General features: G+C 46.8%; 1 protein-coding gene across 2 annotated transcripts in view; it reads left to right on the forward strand.

Annotated features, from left to right (window-relative positions):
* Positions 1 to 18,247, forward strand: part of Ebf2 (EBF transcription factor 2) — a 198,880-nt gene that overhangs the window by 926 nt on the left and 179,707 nt on the right. The window contains exons 2-7 of one of the 2 annotated variants that reach the window (NM_001108383.1): positions 625 to 1,062; positions 3,253 to 3,409; positions 4,357 to 4,420; positions 4,678 to 4,733; positions 5,127 to 5,200; positions 12,261 to 12,329. In NM_001108383.1, coding sequence (NP_001101853.1) covers positions 932 to 1,062; positions 3,253 to 3,409; positions 4,357 to 4,420; positions 4,678 to 4,733; positions 5,127 to 5,200; positions 12,261 to 12,329 — 551 coding nt within the window. In that variant the 5' untranslated portion in view covers positions 625 to 931. Of the gene's footprint in view, positions 1 to 348; positions 1,063 to 3,252; positions 3,410 to 4,356; positions 4,421 to 4,677; positions 4,734 to 5,126; positions 5,201 to 12,260; positions 12,330 to 18,247 lie in introns of those variants that run through there. The other variant, XM_006252133.5, reaches the window with a different exon arrangement.

Consider the following 18,247-nt stretch of genomic DNA (forward strand, 5'->3'; position numbering starts at 1 on the left):
TTTGCTGGCAAGCGTGCACACAGGTCCAAACCCCGGGAATGAATCTGTAAGGTCCCCCTCAGGCGACAAAAACCTGCATCTAGACGCAAACCCGCATAGGCTTCTTTCTCCCGCGGTCGGAGAGAACCATCACGTTTCCAATTCTCAGAGTCCTGCTACTTTGTTTCAGTGCAGGATTTGGGGACCCCCTTCCCACGCAGGCTAAACACTCGGGGCTCTGGCCGGGACTCCCGGCTTGTGGCTTGCAATAGCCTTTCACCTCCCGGACTTCGGGCACCGCAAAGCTTGGCGAACGCTGCGGGAGGACGTCCGCCCGGCTTGCCCAGAGCCGGCCAATCCCGGGCGTCCATGCAAATGAGGCTCCTTATCGGGCCTCGGCTCCGCCTCCCGCGGCCCGGGTTGTAGTAACCATTCATGGGGCCCGCGCGCTGCTGCAGCCGGGCTCTGCGGCTTGCTCAACCACCGCCTCCTCCCGGCTCCGGGTCTTCCCCTCCATCTTACAACTAACTGATCCTGTTGGGGATTTTTTTTTTCTATATCGGAACAGTGGGGAGGAGCAGGGAGGGGGGACAAGGAGGAAGGGGAGAGATCAGGCAGCTATCTATCTCCTCCTGTTTTTCCCAGAACAGGTGATGCTTCTAAATTGTGGCCACTTTCTGGAGAACGCTCTGCAGCTGGAAGGATGCGGGCGACCTAGAGTGGAAGCCCCGAGGCGACAGATCTGAAGCTACCGAGGATAAAAACGCAAAGTTTGCATTGTGCGTGGAGGAAAGGGCTGGCTATTTCTTTCCAGGAGGGCCCCAAACTTCGGCCCTCTGCCGCTTTTCTCGGATTGCTTTGGAGAACACCATTTGCTGGCAGCGCTGGAAAGTCGGGACGGTGTTGTCGTAAAGTCACTTTTAAGGCGACAGTAGAGGACTAGACTTTTTAAATGTTTGGGATTCAAGATACGCTAGGAAGAGGACCAGTTCTGAAAGAAAAGTCGCTGGGTGCCGAGATGGATTCGGTCAGGTCCTGGGTCCGGAATGTCGGCGTGGTGGATGCCAATGTCGCGGCTCAGAGGTAATGAGACGGGAGCGTTGTGCTCTGAAAGTCTCTGGTTGTGTCTGTCTCCCCGTGTTCCTCTCTCCTCTGCTCTCTCTCTCTCTCTGTCCCTGTCTGTCCTTCCAGGCCCTAGGCACTGGGACTCTCCCTGGGTGGGCAGGTCGCTGCGGCCAGGGGAACCCTTTTCAGCAGTCGACACTGGAGTTTCTGAACTACCGAGGTCATGGGTGTTTCTCCTTTACTTCTTCCCCACAGTCTATTCTTTGGGGGCAAAAAATTTTTTATTAAAAGTAGCGTTCAAGCTCACACCGCGGCGTTTACTCCTGGACTCTAGCGGAGCGGTGCGCGAAGATCCGAGCTGGCGGCCGGCGCCGCATCAGAGCCGGCTTTCCGGTCACTAGGTTCCCCACGCTGCCTGAGAGCGCCTCTCCTCCAGCATCTTTCCTGATGGCTTGGAGACTTGGGGAGCCCAGCGGCCAGATGGTGGCGGCGGCGAGAGGATCCGGAGAGGCCTGAGCGGCTGCAGGGAAGGCAAGGCAGCCGGGAGCTCTAGGAAAGGGGACAAGCAAGCGAGTCCTGGGTGAAGGAGAGTGGGCCAAACAGACCGAAGGGGCTGAGAAATTAAAGAGGGTAGACCAAAGCACAGGAGTAGTCGCCGAAGAGGAGAAAATGGAGATCTGTTGCCTGAGCCACAGAGAAGATCAAATCCTCAAGTTGATTTTGTTTCCAAATCTTCGGGTGTAAGGATTAAGACTTGGGTTCCATCCCAAGAAGACATTCCAGTCCCGCTCCCCACTGTCGCTTCTGAACTGAGATTCGTGGCCTTCGTGTCCAGATCTTCAAGGGGCAGCAGCTCTTTACCTTTTCCAAGAGCCCAGAAACTTCTTCCAGCTCTCTCATCTCTCCCTCCGCACTCTGCACCAACCTGCTTAAATCTGGACTTCACATTGAGAAATGACCCCTTTTGCAGATAGGCCACATCTCCAGGTGTCCCGGGTAGAGCGAACTGGCTGCCCTTTAAGGAGTGGCAGCAAAGGCCGCAAGCCGGATGACCGAAGTGGCAGCTGCAGTACCCCGATTGTCACCCCTCCGGAGCAGAATGCTCAGTTGTCCCTGAAGCAGATGGTACTTCGTGGAGACCGCGGCTCTGGGGGTCTGGGGGCTCGCTCCGGCTACAGGAACCAAGGTAGCTCCATAGATCCGCTCCTTAGCAGGGTTTAATGACATCTTCCTCCTGTCTTCCGGTCCAAAATAAAACGTACTTTATCAAAGTTTGAAAAGAAAGTCTGTGATGGTCTAGCCAAAATTACACACTTTCAAAAAAGGTGACTGCGACCGTGCCCAGCACAAGAATCCAGAAGACCTCAGCGCCACCAGGCTGTCCTCACCATATGTCAGTTCGCTGGACTCTACAAGGTTTTCAGTCAAATGTGGCACAATCAGGGACAAGTATATAGGGAGGTCCTGTGTACACATTCAAGGCTCTGGAGGGCTCCGGGTCCGGCTTTACAGAGTCAGGGAATTGGAAAGAACATTTGAGCGCGGGATCATCAGATGGGTCTCTGGTCAGGACGCTGATTGTCTCTTAACATTCTGACTTCTTCACTTGGAGCGGTTTGGGGGATGAAGGTCCTTGAGCCTGGTCCGCTATCCCCAGCAATGACTGGAGGGATTTGATTTTGCGGTGACGCTTTCCTGGATGCAAATTTCGGTAGAGTAAGGCAAAACGTGAGGACAGAGGCTTGGGCTCCAGGCTTCCTTATCTTGCTGTCTGTGGAGCAGGTCCAGAAATTCATTAGCCATGAGTTAAAGGGGGTCACTTGTTCAAATGCAAAAGAACCCTATCCCCTTAAATCTGTGTCGCAGCTTTGAATTTGGGGGACAGACATCTGCGGTTTAGCAGCGTTTCTTAGGACTTCTGCCGGCAGCCCAGCCCCGGTCTTTCAATTCTACTAAAAGTCTTCTGGCGATGGATTCTGGGCGGCTGTATAGCTGGGCAGTGGAAGCAAAGTGTCTATTGCAACCTCTCTGAGGGAGTGTGTTTCTTAATCAGAAATGATAAAGGCTCTGAAAGTTTCGGGTTTGGGTCCCAGGCAGTGGATTTCCTGGCCCTTCTGCAATGTCGTTTGGGTATGTTAGTAACTGCATAACATCCAGTCTTTCTCTCTTTCCCCCTTGTCTTGTTTTCTCCCCCACACTTCTGTGCAGTGGCGTTGCCCTGTCTCGGGCCCACTTTGAAAAGCAACCTCCTTCTAACTTGAGGAAATCCAACTTCTTCCATTTTGTCCTGGCGCTCTACGACAGGCAGGGACAGCCGGTGGAGATTGAGCGCACAGCCTTCGTGGACTTTGTGGAGAATGACAAAGTAAGTGGACCCCTTAAATCACTCCCCCAACCAACCCGGCACTAAGGATTCCATCTGTCACTTGTGACACTCTCCTGCTCGCATCATCGGGGATGATAAATTGAGGCATCTCACCCTCAACTTCTAACTCGGTGGATTTCGAGCACTTCAATGGGCCCCTACCCAAACCAGGCACTTACAGCGGCTGTGCGCCCCAGCATTGGGGTCAGTAATAGCAGCATGCCATCGATTGTCCTCTCAGAAAAAAAGTTTTTTAGAGCTAGTTTTAAAAGTATACCCAAAGCTGCCACTGTCAGCGTTTCTAGGCTTTAAAAAAATTATTATTTTCTCTCAGCAGCGGAGAAAAGGGCAGGGTATAGGTGGGTTGATTCAGTTTTGTGTGGCCAGCTTTCCATGGCTCACTCTATCAGTGACTGAGCGCCTCCCTTGAACTCAAACCCTAATTTGAGAGCTATGTTTGATCCTAAATGAAGGGTTGTTTACCTAAACCATTATATGCCCCGACAGCGGGGACTGAGCCCATTGGCTGTGCAAAGAAAGGGGAACCTGGGGTAGCTAGTTGCCAAGCCCCTGAGCACTGGGAGTGATCACTCCAGATTTTTTTCCGAATGACACTAATGTTGCCTTTTCTAAGGACAGGCAGGCTTACCCATTTTTTTGTAGAGTAGTCCAGCAGCTCATCGAGGACAGACAGACTGGATGGGGACTGCTTAAAGACAGCATTGGTGCTGGGGTCCCTGCATCAGGGCTGGAGACAGGGGTACACTTATGAGATTTTTTAAGAGAGACAAGGGCTGGTGAAGGTCAAGTGGTTGTAGGCCTTGACAAATTTCCCAAGATGGCCAATGGTAGGAGATGTTCCTTGCCATTGGCCTGGGTCTGGACTCAGGTTGGGGTTGTGAGGGGACACTGAAAAGTTCAAGAATGAAGGGTGTCTGTCTTTTCAGGAGCAAGGCAACGAGAAAACCAACAATGGCACTCACTACAAGTTACAGCTCCTTTACAGCAATGGTAAGTAGCTTCTGGGCAAGCAGACAGCTGCTGTGGCTACCTCCTACTGTGCTTGGGAGGTAGAAGGCACAGGCCTGTGGGGACTGTGGGGAGCCTTGGTCCCGGATGGCAGTCGAAGGATGTCTCCCTTCATATCAATTCCATCTAAGTGTCTGTGGCTTGACTGACTGACTGAATCAGGCTCCAGGGTAGGGAAAGGGCTGGGGTGGGAGAGGGTCTTTGCCATCCTTGCCAACTGCCTGTCCCCTCCCACACAGGTGTCCGCACAGAGCAGGACCTCTATGTCAGGCTCATAGACTCAGTCACAAAACAGGTAAGACCAGAAGGGAGACCATTGGTCCCCCACTTCCCGGGTTGTCTGGTGACTTCTGCCTCTTTTGCGATTTACAGTATAGGATTCACACTTCTCTTTACCTCAAGTCTGCTCTGGGGGACCTCCCCTCCCGGCTCTGGTGGCCCTATTTCATCTGCTATGGGGAAATGCTGGGTGTTGGAAGGTGATAATGAGGGGCTGAACGCAGCAAACAATTACTGGAGATTCAGTTCGCTTCTAAGGACGAAGGGGCAAACTTCTTGGGCAGTATTAACCATGCAAATACGCTGGCTCTGTGCTGCGGGAGAGGAGGGAGCTCTCCTCACCACCAAGGAGGGAGAACTGGTTTAGTGCCTGTTCTAAAGTCTCCCCCTTGCCCATCCTTTCTGACAGCCTATTGCCTATGAGGGACAGAATAAGAATCCAGAAATGTGCAGAGTTCTGCTGACACACGAGGTGATGTGCAGGTAAGAAGAACCTTTTCCTTGTGCTTGGCTGGACAGCTGGGGAGGTAGATTTGTCCCTGAGCTCAGAAAGCCCTCCTAGTCTTTAAGGTTCAGGACTGGGAAAGGTAAAGCAGAAGGTGGGTTCCATCCACCTGTCTTCCCAGAATTTCTTCTACAGGGAGGGAAATCTCAGCTGCTGCTTAGGCTAGTCTTGGGGTTGGGGCTGAGCTGGGGGCTTCCACCAGTCTCTGTTACTGCTTTGCCTGCTGAGGGTACATTTCTGAGGGTGCCACTTGTGGAGCTCCTGCTGAGCCCTAGGCACTACCAGAGGGCTGAGAGGTCCATATCCAGGCACTGCCCAGGTCCTAGGCCTCTGTCCAGGGAGATGCCTGGGCTTTTCATGCCCTGCTGGTAAAGTCACTGCTTCCACTGCAAGATTTCACAGCAGCGTCATTTCTTAGGTCAAGAAGGAGTTGTGGGGCAGAAATCATTTTGGGGTTGAGGGGGCAGGGCACAAGTAGGTGCAAAAACCAGGGAGAAACCTGTGCTTGGGACATCTGAGGTTCCAGGAAAGATGGATTCAGAGGCTCACACTGTGAAAGGCACAGTCTGTTGGAGTTCTTGGCTTTCCCACCTGCCCAGCCCATTCTATTTTGAGCCATGCACATTGCCCCCTTTCTTCTACTTAAACAGAAGAAAAATGGGTGCTGATGGTGGTGTAGAGAATTCAGTCTCACATTTAGTCTTTCAACCAATGTTTTCAGAGTGGCTTGTGTGTGCTGTCCAGTGCACGGGGTGTTAATGTCGTCATAAACGGGAGGGCACATGCAGAGGAGGTACAGGGAAGGGCTCTTTTCAGTGGAAAAACGTCAGAGTCTGTTTTGTACACACACAGCTCCCTCTCTCCACAGTTTGACTGGAGGAAAAGCCTTAGTTTTCCTTCTGCCCTCCTCTCATTCTGAGCAGAGGATCTCAGTCTGGGGATAACAGCTGGACACCTAACTTAGTAGGGCTGCTCTTTAGGCACAGCCCACCCCCAACTCCTTAACCAGCCAGTAGGAAGTCATAACAACCGGACATGCTAGTTTCGGTTGTGGCCAAGTATTAGAAAAGCAAATTCACCAAGAGGCAAAGTGGAGGCCTGGCTGTGGCCTCACTAGAAAGAGACTGAGGTACCACAACCTGGGAGGGCCCGGGCAGCAGGCAGACCCTCCATTACCTCAGAGCCCTTGACAGGCAGGTCTGCTGAGAATGAAAAATGGTGTTCTAAGATGGCCTTGTCAGTAATACCTAGACTATGCAGTCACAGCGCTTTGATTTGGTTGGCCAGTCAAAAGGCGTTTTTTTCTGTCACTACCTGTTAAGTATCTTTGTTTGGAGAGGCAGTCTTAAAAGATAAGAAAGGCCCGAGTAGTCCACTGTGTATGACGCCTTCCCATCACTTTAAATAATACTCACGAAATGCATGCAGCGGTAGTTAAGGGTGACATTTTTATTTTTTTTAAGCCTAATCAAAGCCTCCTCATTTTATGCTGTTTCAATAGCAGCATCAAATTTTAAAGCCTCGTTTAGTCCGCATTAGTAACACAAAATAAAAATTTAATGTACTGTAACTTCTCTGCAGCGGAGAGCTGGGGAGACACACTCTTACTTTCCTTCTAAACTAGGTTCTTAAACAAATACTAATTATAGGTGAGGTGAATAAATGATCCATTGGATGGGTTACTGTCTGTAGTGTGTGCGTGCAGGTGTGCATATCTGCATGTGTGTCTGTATCTGTGCATGCATGTGTATATCTGTGCATGTGTGTGTGTATATCTGTACATGCGTGTGTATATCTGTACATGCGTGTGTATATCTGTGTGTGTATATCTGTGAATGTGTGTGTACATCTGTGCATGTATGTATGTGTATGTGTGTGTGTGTGTGGTGTGTGTGTGTGTGTGTGTGTGTGTGTGTGTGTGTGTTGGGAGATGAGAGATATGTGAGTCCGCAGGCACATGGGAACTTCTCACTAGTCAAAAAGGGCTGGTTTTCCTGGAAGGGGAAAAGTTCCTTCTCCTTCATTTGAATAGTCGGTCACAGCTGTCAGTGACGAGCATGAATGAGGTGCCTAGTTCTTCAGTGACCAATTAGTACACATAGTTCCATTGCATGGTCTTGTCTGGCATACCTGGGTACTTCTGGAAATGGTTTGCTATTCTGGATTCATTAATTGTTCTTAGCTTTGATGGTGGGGAAGGTGGTGTGTGTGTGTGTGTGTGTGTGTGTGTGTGTGTGTGTGTGTCTATCTGTGAATGTGTGTGTGTATCTGTGCATGTGTGTGTCTATCTGTGAATGTGTGTGTCTGTGCATGTGCGTATATATGCGTGTGTGTGTGTGCATGTATGTCTCTGTGTGTGTCTCTGTGTGTGTCTGTGTGTGTGACAAAACAAAGGGGTGAAATTCATCTCTTTAGGAATAATTTTTTTCCCACTTCCCCAGTGATCTCTGATCCCCTCTTTGCTGCGTTAGTTCATTTTGCCAATTATTAGCAAAGAGATATCTAGGTGTTATGTTGCTGCCTGCCACCCCTGTGCCCTCAATGCTCAGAGGGTTAAAAGATATTATAATTTGAACAGAAGTCGTCTCTAGGCCTACAGCTGGCTAATAACAGAGTTGTATTGAGCGTGAGCAAACCCCACAGCTGTGACTTTTCGCCACAAGGCGAAGGCTAGACAGGGCCCTAATCAGATGGGCCAGCCGGGCAGTGGGGCCAGTGTCTTTATCGGGCCAGATGGTGTGAATTTAGACACTTTTGTTATGCAATCGCAGGGAGGAGTTGGGGAGAAGAAAACAAAACAAAAGCCACCATGCTGTGAGCTTATTTGAGTTTGAAATTAGAGACAGATTTTTGAAAGTTGAGGGTTGAATTTTAAAAACAAGTTTGGAAGGGAAAAGGACACATTAGCTTATCTTAGGCTGGAGTTTGGCTGACTAGACATCCTCAGACTGAGACCGGTGCTTTTTTTTTTTTATTTCCTTCCCCAGCCATCTTTTCATTTGTCTTTCTCTCATTTTTCCTTCTTTCCTGAAAAAAAAATGTTTTTTTTCAGGTAAGAATCAGAATTGTGATAAAAATTTCTCAGACCCAATCCCCCCAACCCCAGCTTGTCTTTGTCTTTCTTTTTTGCTCTTCAAAGATTCCATGAGAAGGAGAAGCCTTGTGGGCAACCTGAGAGTGTTTCAAGCAGAAGATACCCCAAATAAATTGTAGGATAAACCAAACCAAACCTAATCAGACAGGGACTGAGAGAGATGACTTTCACTTTCACAGGTTGAGCAAAAGAAACTCTACAATCTCTCTCCCTCTCTCTCTCTCTCTCTCTCTCTCTCTCTCTCTCTCTCTCTCTCTCTCCTGTAGCCATCCATCCCCCTTTTATAGTCATTGCCAGTTAGACCCTTTAACCCCAGGCCAGTACTGGGAAGGCAGAGGCAGGCAGATTTCTGTAAGCTCAAGGCCAGCCTGGTCTGCAGAGTGAGCTCCAAGACAGCTAGGGCTACACCGAGAAAACATTTCTTAAAAAGCCAAACCAAACCAAACGAAAAATTTCTTCTCGGGAACTTCAGACTGAGGAACCTGTCTGTTGGTGTATAACCCTAAGAGCTTTTAAACTAATGGAGGTAAACCCGAGTCAGTTGTTCAGGCCTTGTCCAGAGAGGGAAGAAAAGGGAGTAAAAAGCGATAATGTCACCCGCGTAATCCAGTTCCTGAGTGCCAGCTACCCATAGTGTCGGTGGACTGTGGGTTTCTATGTGTCTTGGGTTTATTGTTTCTCTTGGTTGTTAGGGATGCTAAGACCGACTGCTGCTTAAGAATCAAATTAGACACAACTAGAGCTTGTTAATGAGAACTTCCTACAAGACCAAACAAAACAAAAACTGGAAAAGGGATTTATTTTAACTGAGAGACCCTGAGAAATTTTAAGGAGCACTCAAATGGGGCAATATAATCGGTTTCTGTTGTGTTTATATTTTTATTATGGAAGTTTAGTACCTCAGTGAATGTCTCCATATCTTTTCTCTGCTGTGTTGATGTTGAGGGGATACTTTAATAGCTTCCTATTGGAAATTAAGGCTCAGTTTCTCTGCATTTTTCCTTCCCTGCCTGACTCCCTCACATTACCCTGGCACCCTGGCACAAGGTGCTTTCCATCTCTCTCTCCACCCCACCCCCCATGGAAAGCAGCTGTATTCAGCTGAGCAATTTTGCAAACTTACGGCCTCCTCAGAATCATGCCTCCCCAAGCTAAACAAACCAGTACATTCTAAGGGCATGTGTGATTGTAATTAAATTGTACCAGCGCTGCACATATTGTTGGGACTAGGCCGACAAGCTGCTGATGTCAAAGGACAGTCTAGCTTTGGAGGTCTTTGGGTGGCTATTGTGGGGGCGGTGTTTGAAAGTATGGTGCTGGCCAAAGTCATTTTGCCTGACCAGCTGAAGTCTTTCTTTGACAGAAAGTCTACTCTAGATACAGGAAAGGTGGGAGCTGGCAACACAGTGGATTGGGAGTTTGCAGGGAATACAGGGGCTTTGGGAGGCTGGAGTAGAGATGGCTGGGATTATTATTATTTTTTTTTAATGGGCGTTAACATTGGGATGAATTGAAATTTTAAAAGTTAAGGCCTAATATAATTTTAAAGGTCAGATATTATTTCAGAAAGTCCCAGTGGTAAAGAAGAGTTAAGATAATTTTTAGTATTTACAATTTGGTGTATGTCTTAGAGCTGTGCCATGATCACTTGATGGGTAGATGTCATTGTCTCTCAAGCGTCTTTCACACTTTGAGGGTGGTGAGGTTGCCCTCTGATTAATCTGCATATCTCTGGGGAGAGAGGTTTCAAAAGTTCCTTAAAACAAGAAAAGAAAAGAAAAAAGGTGGCCTGAGTGTGGGGGTGGGGAGAGGTGGCTGGAGACATGGCTCAGCAGTTCAGACCCAGGTCCAGTTCCTAGCACCCATGTAGAAGAAGCTCATAATGACCTGTAATTTCAGTTCCAGGGGACTCTAAACACTAGGCACACATGTGGTACACATACATGCAGACAAAACACTTGTATGGATGAAGTTGAATGAATAAAATCTTAAAAAATAAAGGTGATGCACACCTTTAATCCAGCACTTGGGAGGCAGAACCAGGCCGATCTTTGTGAGTTTGAGGCCAGTCTGGTCTACAGAACAAAGTCTAGGGCAGGCAGTGCTGTCTTGGAAAAACCCTGTCTTGAGAAACAAAGCCAAACAAATTCTTTTTCTCCCCGTGTTTTGTTTCTACATATGTCTGTATGCGATATGCATGCCTAGTGCCCTAGGTGACTGTGAAAAGGCATTGGATCTGCTGTAGTGGAAGTTATGGATGCTGTGAGCCACCATGTGGTGCTGGGAATCAGTGTGGTGTTGGGTCCTCTAGAAGAGCGGACGGTGCTTTTAACTGCTGAGCCCTCTCTCCCACCTTTTCTTCTGTTTGTATGTATTCAATCCTGAGGAGCATCTGAAGGTGAATGGGCTGCAGAGGGTCACTGAGCAGAACCCTGCCTGGGCTGGGGCAGGTTTTGGGGTCCCTTGTTGCCACGTGGGTCTCCTTCCTGTTTCCTCTTTGTACTATTATAATTTGCATGACCTCTCATTACTTCACCCTCATCAACTTAAACCTAGAAGCCTCTCTAGAGATAACCACCCAAACACTTTCTGGAGAAAGGAAGCAAAACTCAGAGGGATTGAGGATAATGGACTGAGTCCATGTAGTTAGTGATGGGTTAGATGTCAGATGTCTCTTATTCCTGGTCCAGCAGGTTCTCAGTGGTGGTGCCCTAGGTCTGAACTGCAGAGGAGTGGCGTCATGGCAGCACTCACAGCAGACGGTTATTACAAATGTGTATTAGACAGCTCTGGAGCTGGAGAGATAGCTCAGCAGTTAAGAGCACTGGCTACTCTTCCAGAGCTCCCGAGTTCAATTCCCAGCAACCACACAGTGGCCCATGTATTAGATAGCTCCAACTTGTAGGGAGGGTCATGCTTTTCTTATGAGCTATGGATGCCATGGCTACAAGCTCAGTCAACCATACTTGAGAGTGAGCCTTGCAGAGTCTGTGGTTGGATGAGCAGCAGCCGGGGATTTGTGTACTGTGTTGGCCCTTCTCACGTTTGTCTTTTGGGCTGGTGTGTTGCTTCCTCAGGCCATTTGGAGTCTGTTCTCATTGTTGTAGTTGCTGCGGGGACCCTCTCTCACTCTCCATCCCTCCTCCCTTCTGTTTCTCCTTTCCTCAACATTTGTCTGTCTGTCTACCAGGCTCCCTGTACTTTACAGAGGGGGACACTTAGGGAGGCAAAGACTTTAGGACTGGGACTTGGATACATTCAAGTCCTATTTCTGCTCTGACAAAATTGTTAGCTACTCTTCTCCAACTCTGTGTTTTATTTCCTTCCTATTTTAAAACATATAACATTCTTTTTTTAATATGTTCATTTTTATAAAATGTATAAACTTTATAATGTATAAAATTTGTAATATCCATTTTATTTTAAAATGTATAAAATTTATACATTTAAAAATGTATAAATTCTTGTTGTCTTTATCTTTGGAGAATGACAAGAATGAGTGGATAAATAAATGCTTAGAAAGGACACCCAGTTCTCCAGAGAAAGCTGGCAGGCCAATAAGGTTTACTATGACCCAGTCAGTTACTTTTGGTCTATTTTATACATTCTTGCACTCTTTCTTTCTTTAAATATTTATTGGGATACAAAGACCTGAAATACACTTTCATAGATCTCCTCATACAGCCGTGGTTAAGTTACAGACCTGGCTCTTGGGAAAGCTGAGCTCTGCTCCCTTCTAGAGCAGAGAATCTGAGTGAGTTTCATGGCTTCAGATTCAGCGTTTGAAAAAGAAATAGAACATTGTTGCAAAGTTAGCTGTGGTGCATCTTAAAGAACTGAGGCTACGCTTGGCCATTTCAGGGTGTTCTTATGCTGTATGTTTATTGAACCTCTTCAGTTTGACACAATTTCTCTCATCGTTTTGATTCCTTCGCACCCTGTAGCCGATGCTGCGAGAAAAAGAGCTGTGGGAACCGGAATGAGACCCCGTCAGACCCCGTCATCATCGACAGGTAGGGGAATGCGATTTCTGCTCTTTAGTTTCTTTCCTCCGTGAGTCTCAACTCTGAGGACTGATCCTGAGGGACTTTGCTGAATGTTTGGCTTTGTATTTTCTACAAGGCATGAAGGTCCTGCAGCCAGGATTTCCTCATGTTGGCGACTTCTCTGGAAAGAAATCAGGATCTTCCCTTTATTTTTCTTTATCCGTACTTTTATTTAATCTTTGGTGTTTTAAGATGTGGCTTTGTTTTACAGCACAGGTTATACTTAAATGTGTGTGCTCTTGGTGCCTCAGCCTCCCAAGTGCTGGGGTATAGACCTATGCTGGGACCTTCCTTTCAGAAGGTGTACCTTTAAATTACTGGCAGTTATTTGTTTGTCAACTAACTTTGGCCTTATAATGTATATGAATGACAGAGGATGGTGAGGCCTTTGTCCAACCCCTGCCCCTCTCTGGCAGGGTTTGGTCAATCCTTTCTCTGGAGGAATCGGTATACCCCAAACTCAATGGACATTTTTTTTTTAAACCATGTTTTGTGGCTTTTGCTGGACTTGAAGTCTGTCATCTCAGGTAACCATGTATGGGCTCCTGACAAATTCGCTCTTGTACTGAGGAAGAGTCCTTCCTGCCACACAGGACCATAGTCTGGGTTCTTTGCTATGTTCAGAGTGAGATAGATTCTCTGGGACAGGCTGCTAATTCACTGAAATGTGATTTAGGCATCCTCAGCTGTCTGTTTTTGTGATTGGAAACAGAACTTACAAACCTACGAAGAAATACCAAATTAACTTCCAGCAATCATGTAATTTTTAAAGAAACCCCATATTCCCATCCCTAATTTTTTCTCTTTCGTTAAAAAACAGGAAGAATTCCCTGTTGCTTCTTTCTGTGGGTTTTCAGGTTTCTAGCCAGGTCCTGAAATGGTTTGGAGAGACCTCCGTCTCCAAAGTTGTTATTCTAATATTCAGTACAGTCTCAGTGGGGAGGATGGGACCTCTGGCACGCTTCCCAGGAAAGTCAGTTCCCTCTCTGCACGGAGAGTATAGCACAGCCATAGGGACTTGGGAGGCTGGACTTTTGAGCCTGTCCTAGCTCTTGACCTTGGCCAAAGCACTCAGCATCACTGTTCATCCATAGTAAAGTGATGGCTGCCAGGGGGGTGCTGCCTGCCTCTGTAGGATGATGCAGGAGATGATGGAGATGCTTTGAACAGGGTACTGAACAGTGGAAAGTGTTCGTGGGATGTGTATGGCAATTTAGAGGGGGATGTTTGAAGTTTCTCTGGTATTTATAAAAATCATACACACACACACACACACACACACATGTATGTATGTATATACCACTGGGAGAATTTTCCAGGGCCATTCATCTTTCTCATTTTATAGATTAAAAATACAATACAAAACAAAACAAAGAAACGGAGCCCCAGAGTGGTGACATCATGTGCACAGTTGGTGTAGCAGAATTGGCACCAGAGTACAGTAGAAGTTGCTGTCAGGTTCATGCTCCTTTCAATTCAACACTTGCATTCTCCCAGCATGCTCTCTGTTCTAACAAGTGCACAGGGCCTGCTGACCACACAGAATATCACCTCTGCCCTTCTCACACTGCCTTTGGGGTCTTCTGGGAACTGGAAGCGTATGCAAGTGACTAGATACAAGTCTTGCCCTTTGAACTGTGTACACAAGCTCACTGATCTTCATCTAGTCTTGGTGGTGTGTGTGTGTGTGTGTGTGTGTGTGTGTGTGTGTGTGTTTGTGTGTGTGTTTATGTGTGTTCATGTCTGTGAGTGTGCTGCCACAGTGCTTGTGGTGAAGTTCAGAGAACGACTTCAAATATTGGTCGTTGATTTCCACCTTGTTCATGGTAGGGTCTTTGCTTATCCACTGCTACTTTCCCTAAGCTAGCTGGCCCACCAGTGTCTGGGCAGTGTCCTGTTTCATCCTCCCATCCCCCTGCAGGGGGCGCCAGTTTCATAGACACTCGTGCTACTGAGTCTGGCTTTTATGTGGGTTCTAGGGATCCAAACAAGAGTTCTCAGACATGTGCTGTAAGCACTCCCCCGACTTTGCCCAGCTCTCATATAGTCTTTCTCACTAACTCCAGTCCCTCTTTCAAGACGGTTATCTGGTTTCGTGACTGTCATATCTCTTCTCGGAATGAATACACCATAGACCAGTTTTACAAATGCTTGCAAAGAGTAAATGCTAAAGGACCCTTGCATCTTCAAGCACACATCCCATTGAGCTTTTACTTTAAATGCTGCTAGTGAAATGCATTCATGCATAAAGCTAGATGTGCTCTCAGAAGTACATGGTAAAAAGCGCCAAAGAACTGGGAGGGGAGGTTGCTGCATGTCTTTAAGCCCAGCACTCAGGAGGCAGAGGCAGGAGAATATATGTCAGTTTGAGGCAGCTGGGGCTACAAAGAGTTTCAAGACTTCCAAAGCTACACAGAGAAACTCTGACCGGAAAAACAAAACAAAACAAACAAACAGTAACAAAGAAAGCAGTCTTTAAAAAATGGTATGTACTCGTCTGTGTGGGGGTTTGTACACAGGAGTGCGTTCCAGTCAAGGCCAGGAGGGGACGTTGGGGTGGCTAGAGGTGAATCCTAGGAACTGAACTCTGGTCCTCCTAGAGAGCAGTTTAAGTTCTTTTTTTTTTTTTTTTCCTTTTTTTCCGGAGCTGGGGACCGAACCCAGGGCCTTGTGCTTGCTAGGCAAGCGCTCTACCACTGAGCTAAATCCCCAACCCCCAGTTTAAGTTCTTAACCACTTAGCTATCTCCGCAGTTCCCAGAAGGCAACATTCTTTCTTTCTTCTATGGAAACAAGAGAGTTTCATATTAGATGTCTTCATGGGCTATGTTAAAATGCTTTACATTTTTCTAAGATGGTCGAAATTGTGTCCTTACAAGTTTAATGTGACAGTGGCATTTGTTTTAACCATTGTATATACATCGAAACAGTCCAGGGAAGTCTCCGAGTCACCTGAAATACGTGTTACTTCCAAAGCACTGCCCATGTACACATGCAAATACACACAGAACAGTAATATAAGATTGTCTAACGCCAGGCCTTAGAGAACTGACGTTATTATGACCATAGTATCTGTGTGCCTTCCTTATTGTAGAGTCCTTTTCTGAAGACATGGCTTCCTCACCAGAGCCTAATCTTGCTGTTCTAAATGTCTCTTGGGCATAACCTCCATTTTAAGGTCTTGCCTTCATTTTAAGAAGTGAGAAGGCATGCAGTCAGGCCCCCATTTGTTGGGTGGTAAGGTGTAGCTTGTATCGTCCAGCGGTTTGGTTAGCCTGTACATATGGTCTTTGGGTTCGACGCCTGCCAGTGTAAAGGTGTTGCATTCCCTTGTGGAGCACCAAACGGGTGCAAAGCAGTCGATTTCAGCTTTCCTCTGAGTAAACGTAGAGGTCTCTCCTTTGCCCTTGCTCCTATACTACCAGCTAATTATCTCACCCTTCACGCCCAGCCTCACCAGATGCAGTTAATTTACACGTCTCTCTTTGAGCATCCTCACCGTGCAGGCACATCCCCACTCCATCCACTCCAGCCCAAGGGAAGACAACTTACTTCCTTGGATTTGTGAGTGTTCATGGGAGAGGGAGGCACAAGCATGATTCTTTAACTTTCCATCCCTTTTCAAGGATCTCTTTTATATTCATGTATGTATGTATGTATGTATGTATGTATGCATGCATGTAATACATGTATGTATTGCCTTGGTGACTGCAGCACTGCAGTGAAAGGATCCAGGTGCATCAATGCTTTCCTTCTATGAATCAAAGAGAGATAATGGAATGGGAGGCAGAAAAAGTCATCTTAGACATGGCCTCCACATCAGCAATGGGCAATTAGAGTCTTTGGTCAGGATCAGGCAAAGAGCATTCCTACACAAGAGATTCTGGGCTGCTACCAGATGACTGTGTTTCCCAAGGAGCACTTGTGATCACATTTCAGCAATGCTCAGTTTCCAACAGGCTGCTCTGAATTCAAAAGGTGGTGTTCAACATCGTGTGGCCCCTTAATTGATGGCTAGATTCCACAGTAGGGGAGACTTAGTTTCTGTTTCCAAGACTTAGCCCCAAACTTAAGAGTTGTATCCTGCTAACTGGTTCCCTACCTTGATTGCTTTAGGAACATACACCTATTTTGTGTGTGTGTGTGCATATGTGTGTGTGCATATGTGTGTGTGCATATGTGTGTGTATGTGTGTGTGAGCATGCACGTGTGTGTATATATATGAGATTTGTTTTTTATTGTATTTTCATGAATGTTTTGTCTATATGTATGTCTGGGTACTATGTGGGTACAATGTCTCAGAGGTCAGAAGAGGGTGCTGACCCCACTGGAACTGGAGTTAGAGATATTTGTCAGACACTATGGGTACTGGAAATCAAACCTGTGTCCTCTGGAAGGGCAGTTAGTTCATTTAACTACTCAGCTGTCTCTCCAGCCCCTTTCAGGTCAGGGTTTCTCTCTGTAGCCCTGGTTGTCCTGGAACTCACTCTGTAGACCAGGCTGGCCTTGAACTCATAGCTCCACCAGCCCTTGCCTCCCGAGTGCTGGAGTTAAAGGTATGTGCCACCACCGCCTGGATCTATTTTCTTATTCTTAGTTGTATCTTCAGCATGCTTTTGTGAAGTTTTGGGTAACCACACCTTCTTCCAAAAAGCTAGGTTAATACCCAGGCCAGAAGAACTTACAAGCATTTGCAAAACCACTGAAAAGTCACGTGAAGGGAGGGCCCCACTTTTTAGTACAAAAATGCAAAGTTCTTCTCTGGGAAAATATAAAACATGACAGATATATTACTTATTTTATGTTGCTGACCTGATAGAGCTCTGTTTTGATGAGGGGTTGGAGGAGGTCCAACAAGGTGGAGAAGGAGGGGAACGGGTCAGTGTTGTAGCAGCAGGAGCCAGCAGAAGTTGCTTAGTAAATGGCCTGGACCAGGAAGCAGAGAGTCTTCAGCTGGAGGTGGGCAGAGCTGTATCCCTTAACCCTGTAGCCAGCTAGGCCCCGTGAGACAGACATTCAAAACAGCGCCACCATCTGGTAGCCAAGTGTTTTGTGTTCAATCAGTAACAATGACACAATTCCCTCTGTGGTCCTCGGCTTCTTTTGGTTGCGAAGACCTGTCTGGTAAATAGAAATAGTTTCTATTTTGTGGTTCTGAGGGAAGCTCTAACTCAGCCCTGGGGTTGGATAAAACCTCATAGTTTGTTCACAGGAAGAAAGTTTTAGGGACAAGCACATAATTGGATTGGTGTGGCCTTCACCTTTTAGCATTTTATCTGCAAAGCAGTTCACACTCAGGAACTTTGCAACTCTCTCTCTTTCTCTCTAACACATATATACACATATATAAACACATACACATGTGTGCACACACATACACCACAGAAAACCCAACAAAACAAAATAAAAAAACCTTATAATGTTTTCAATAAATTTATGACTTTGCATTGGTCTGTCTTCAAAGCTTTCCTGGGGTACATGGGCTGGGTAGACACATTTGTAATTCCATCCTTCCCCATGAACACTTGGGCAGATACAGAGGACAGACTCCTTTTTGAATTCTTACAATATTGATCGATCGTGTGAGTATGCACTTGCTTCAATACATGTGTGGTGGTCAGAGGACAACATGAAGGATTTACCCCACCCCTGCTCAGGAGTATCCTTCCAAGTATTGATGTGTTTTTATATAGTTTTCTTTTTCAAGAAGCCAAATGAGCATCAGAATGGCTGTGATTCAGAAAGTTTCTTCAAACAGCATCTAGAGTTCAACTGCCCACAAAGACTTTTTGAGACGCTTTCTCTTCTTCAAAGCCTTTTTTCTTTTGGTATGTTTGTTTAAACCATAGTAAAATATATGTAACATGAAATTTACCATCTTGACCA

Source organism: Rattus norvegicus, chromosome 15 (assembly GCF_036323735.1).
Source record: "Rattus norvegicus strain BN/NHsdMcwi chromosome 15, GRCr8, whole genome shotgun sequence".
Classification (NCBI taxonomy): domain Eukaryota; kingdom Metazoa; phylum Chordata; class Mammalia; order Rodentia; family Muridae; genus Rattus; species Rattus norvegicus.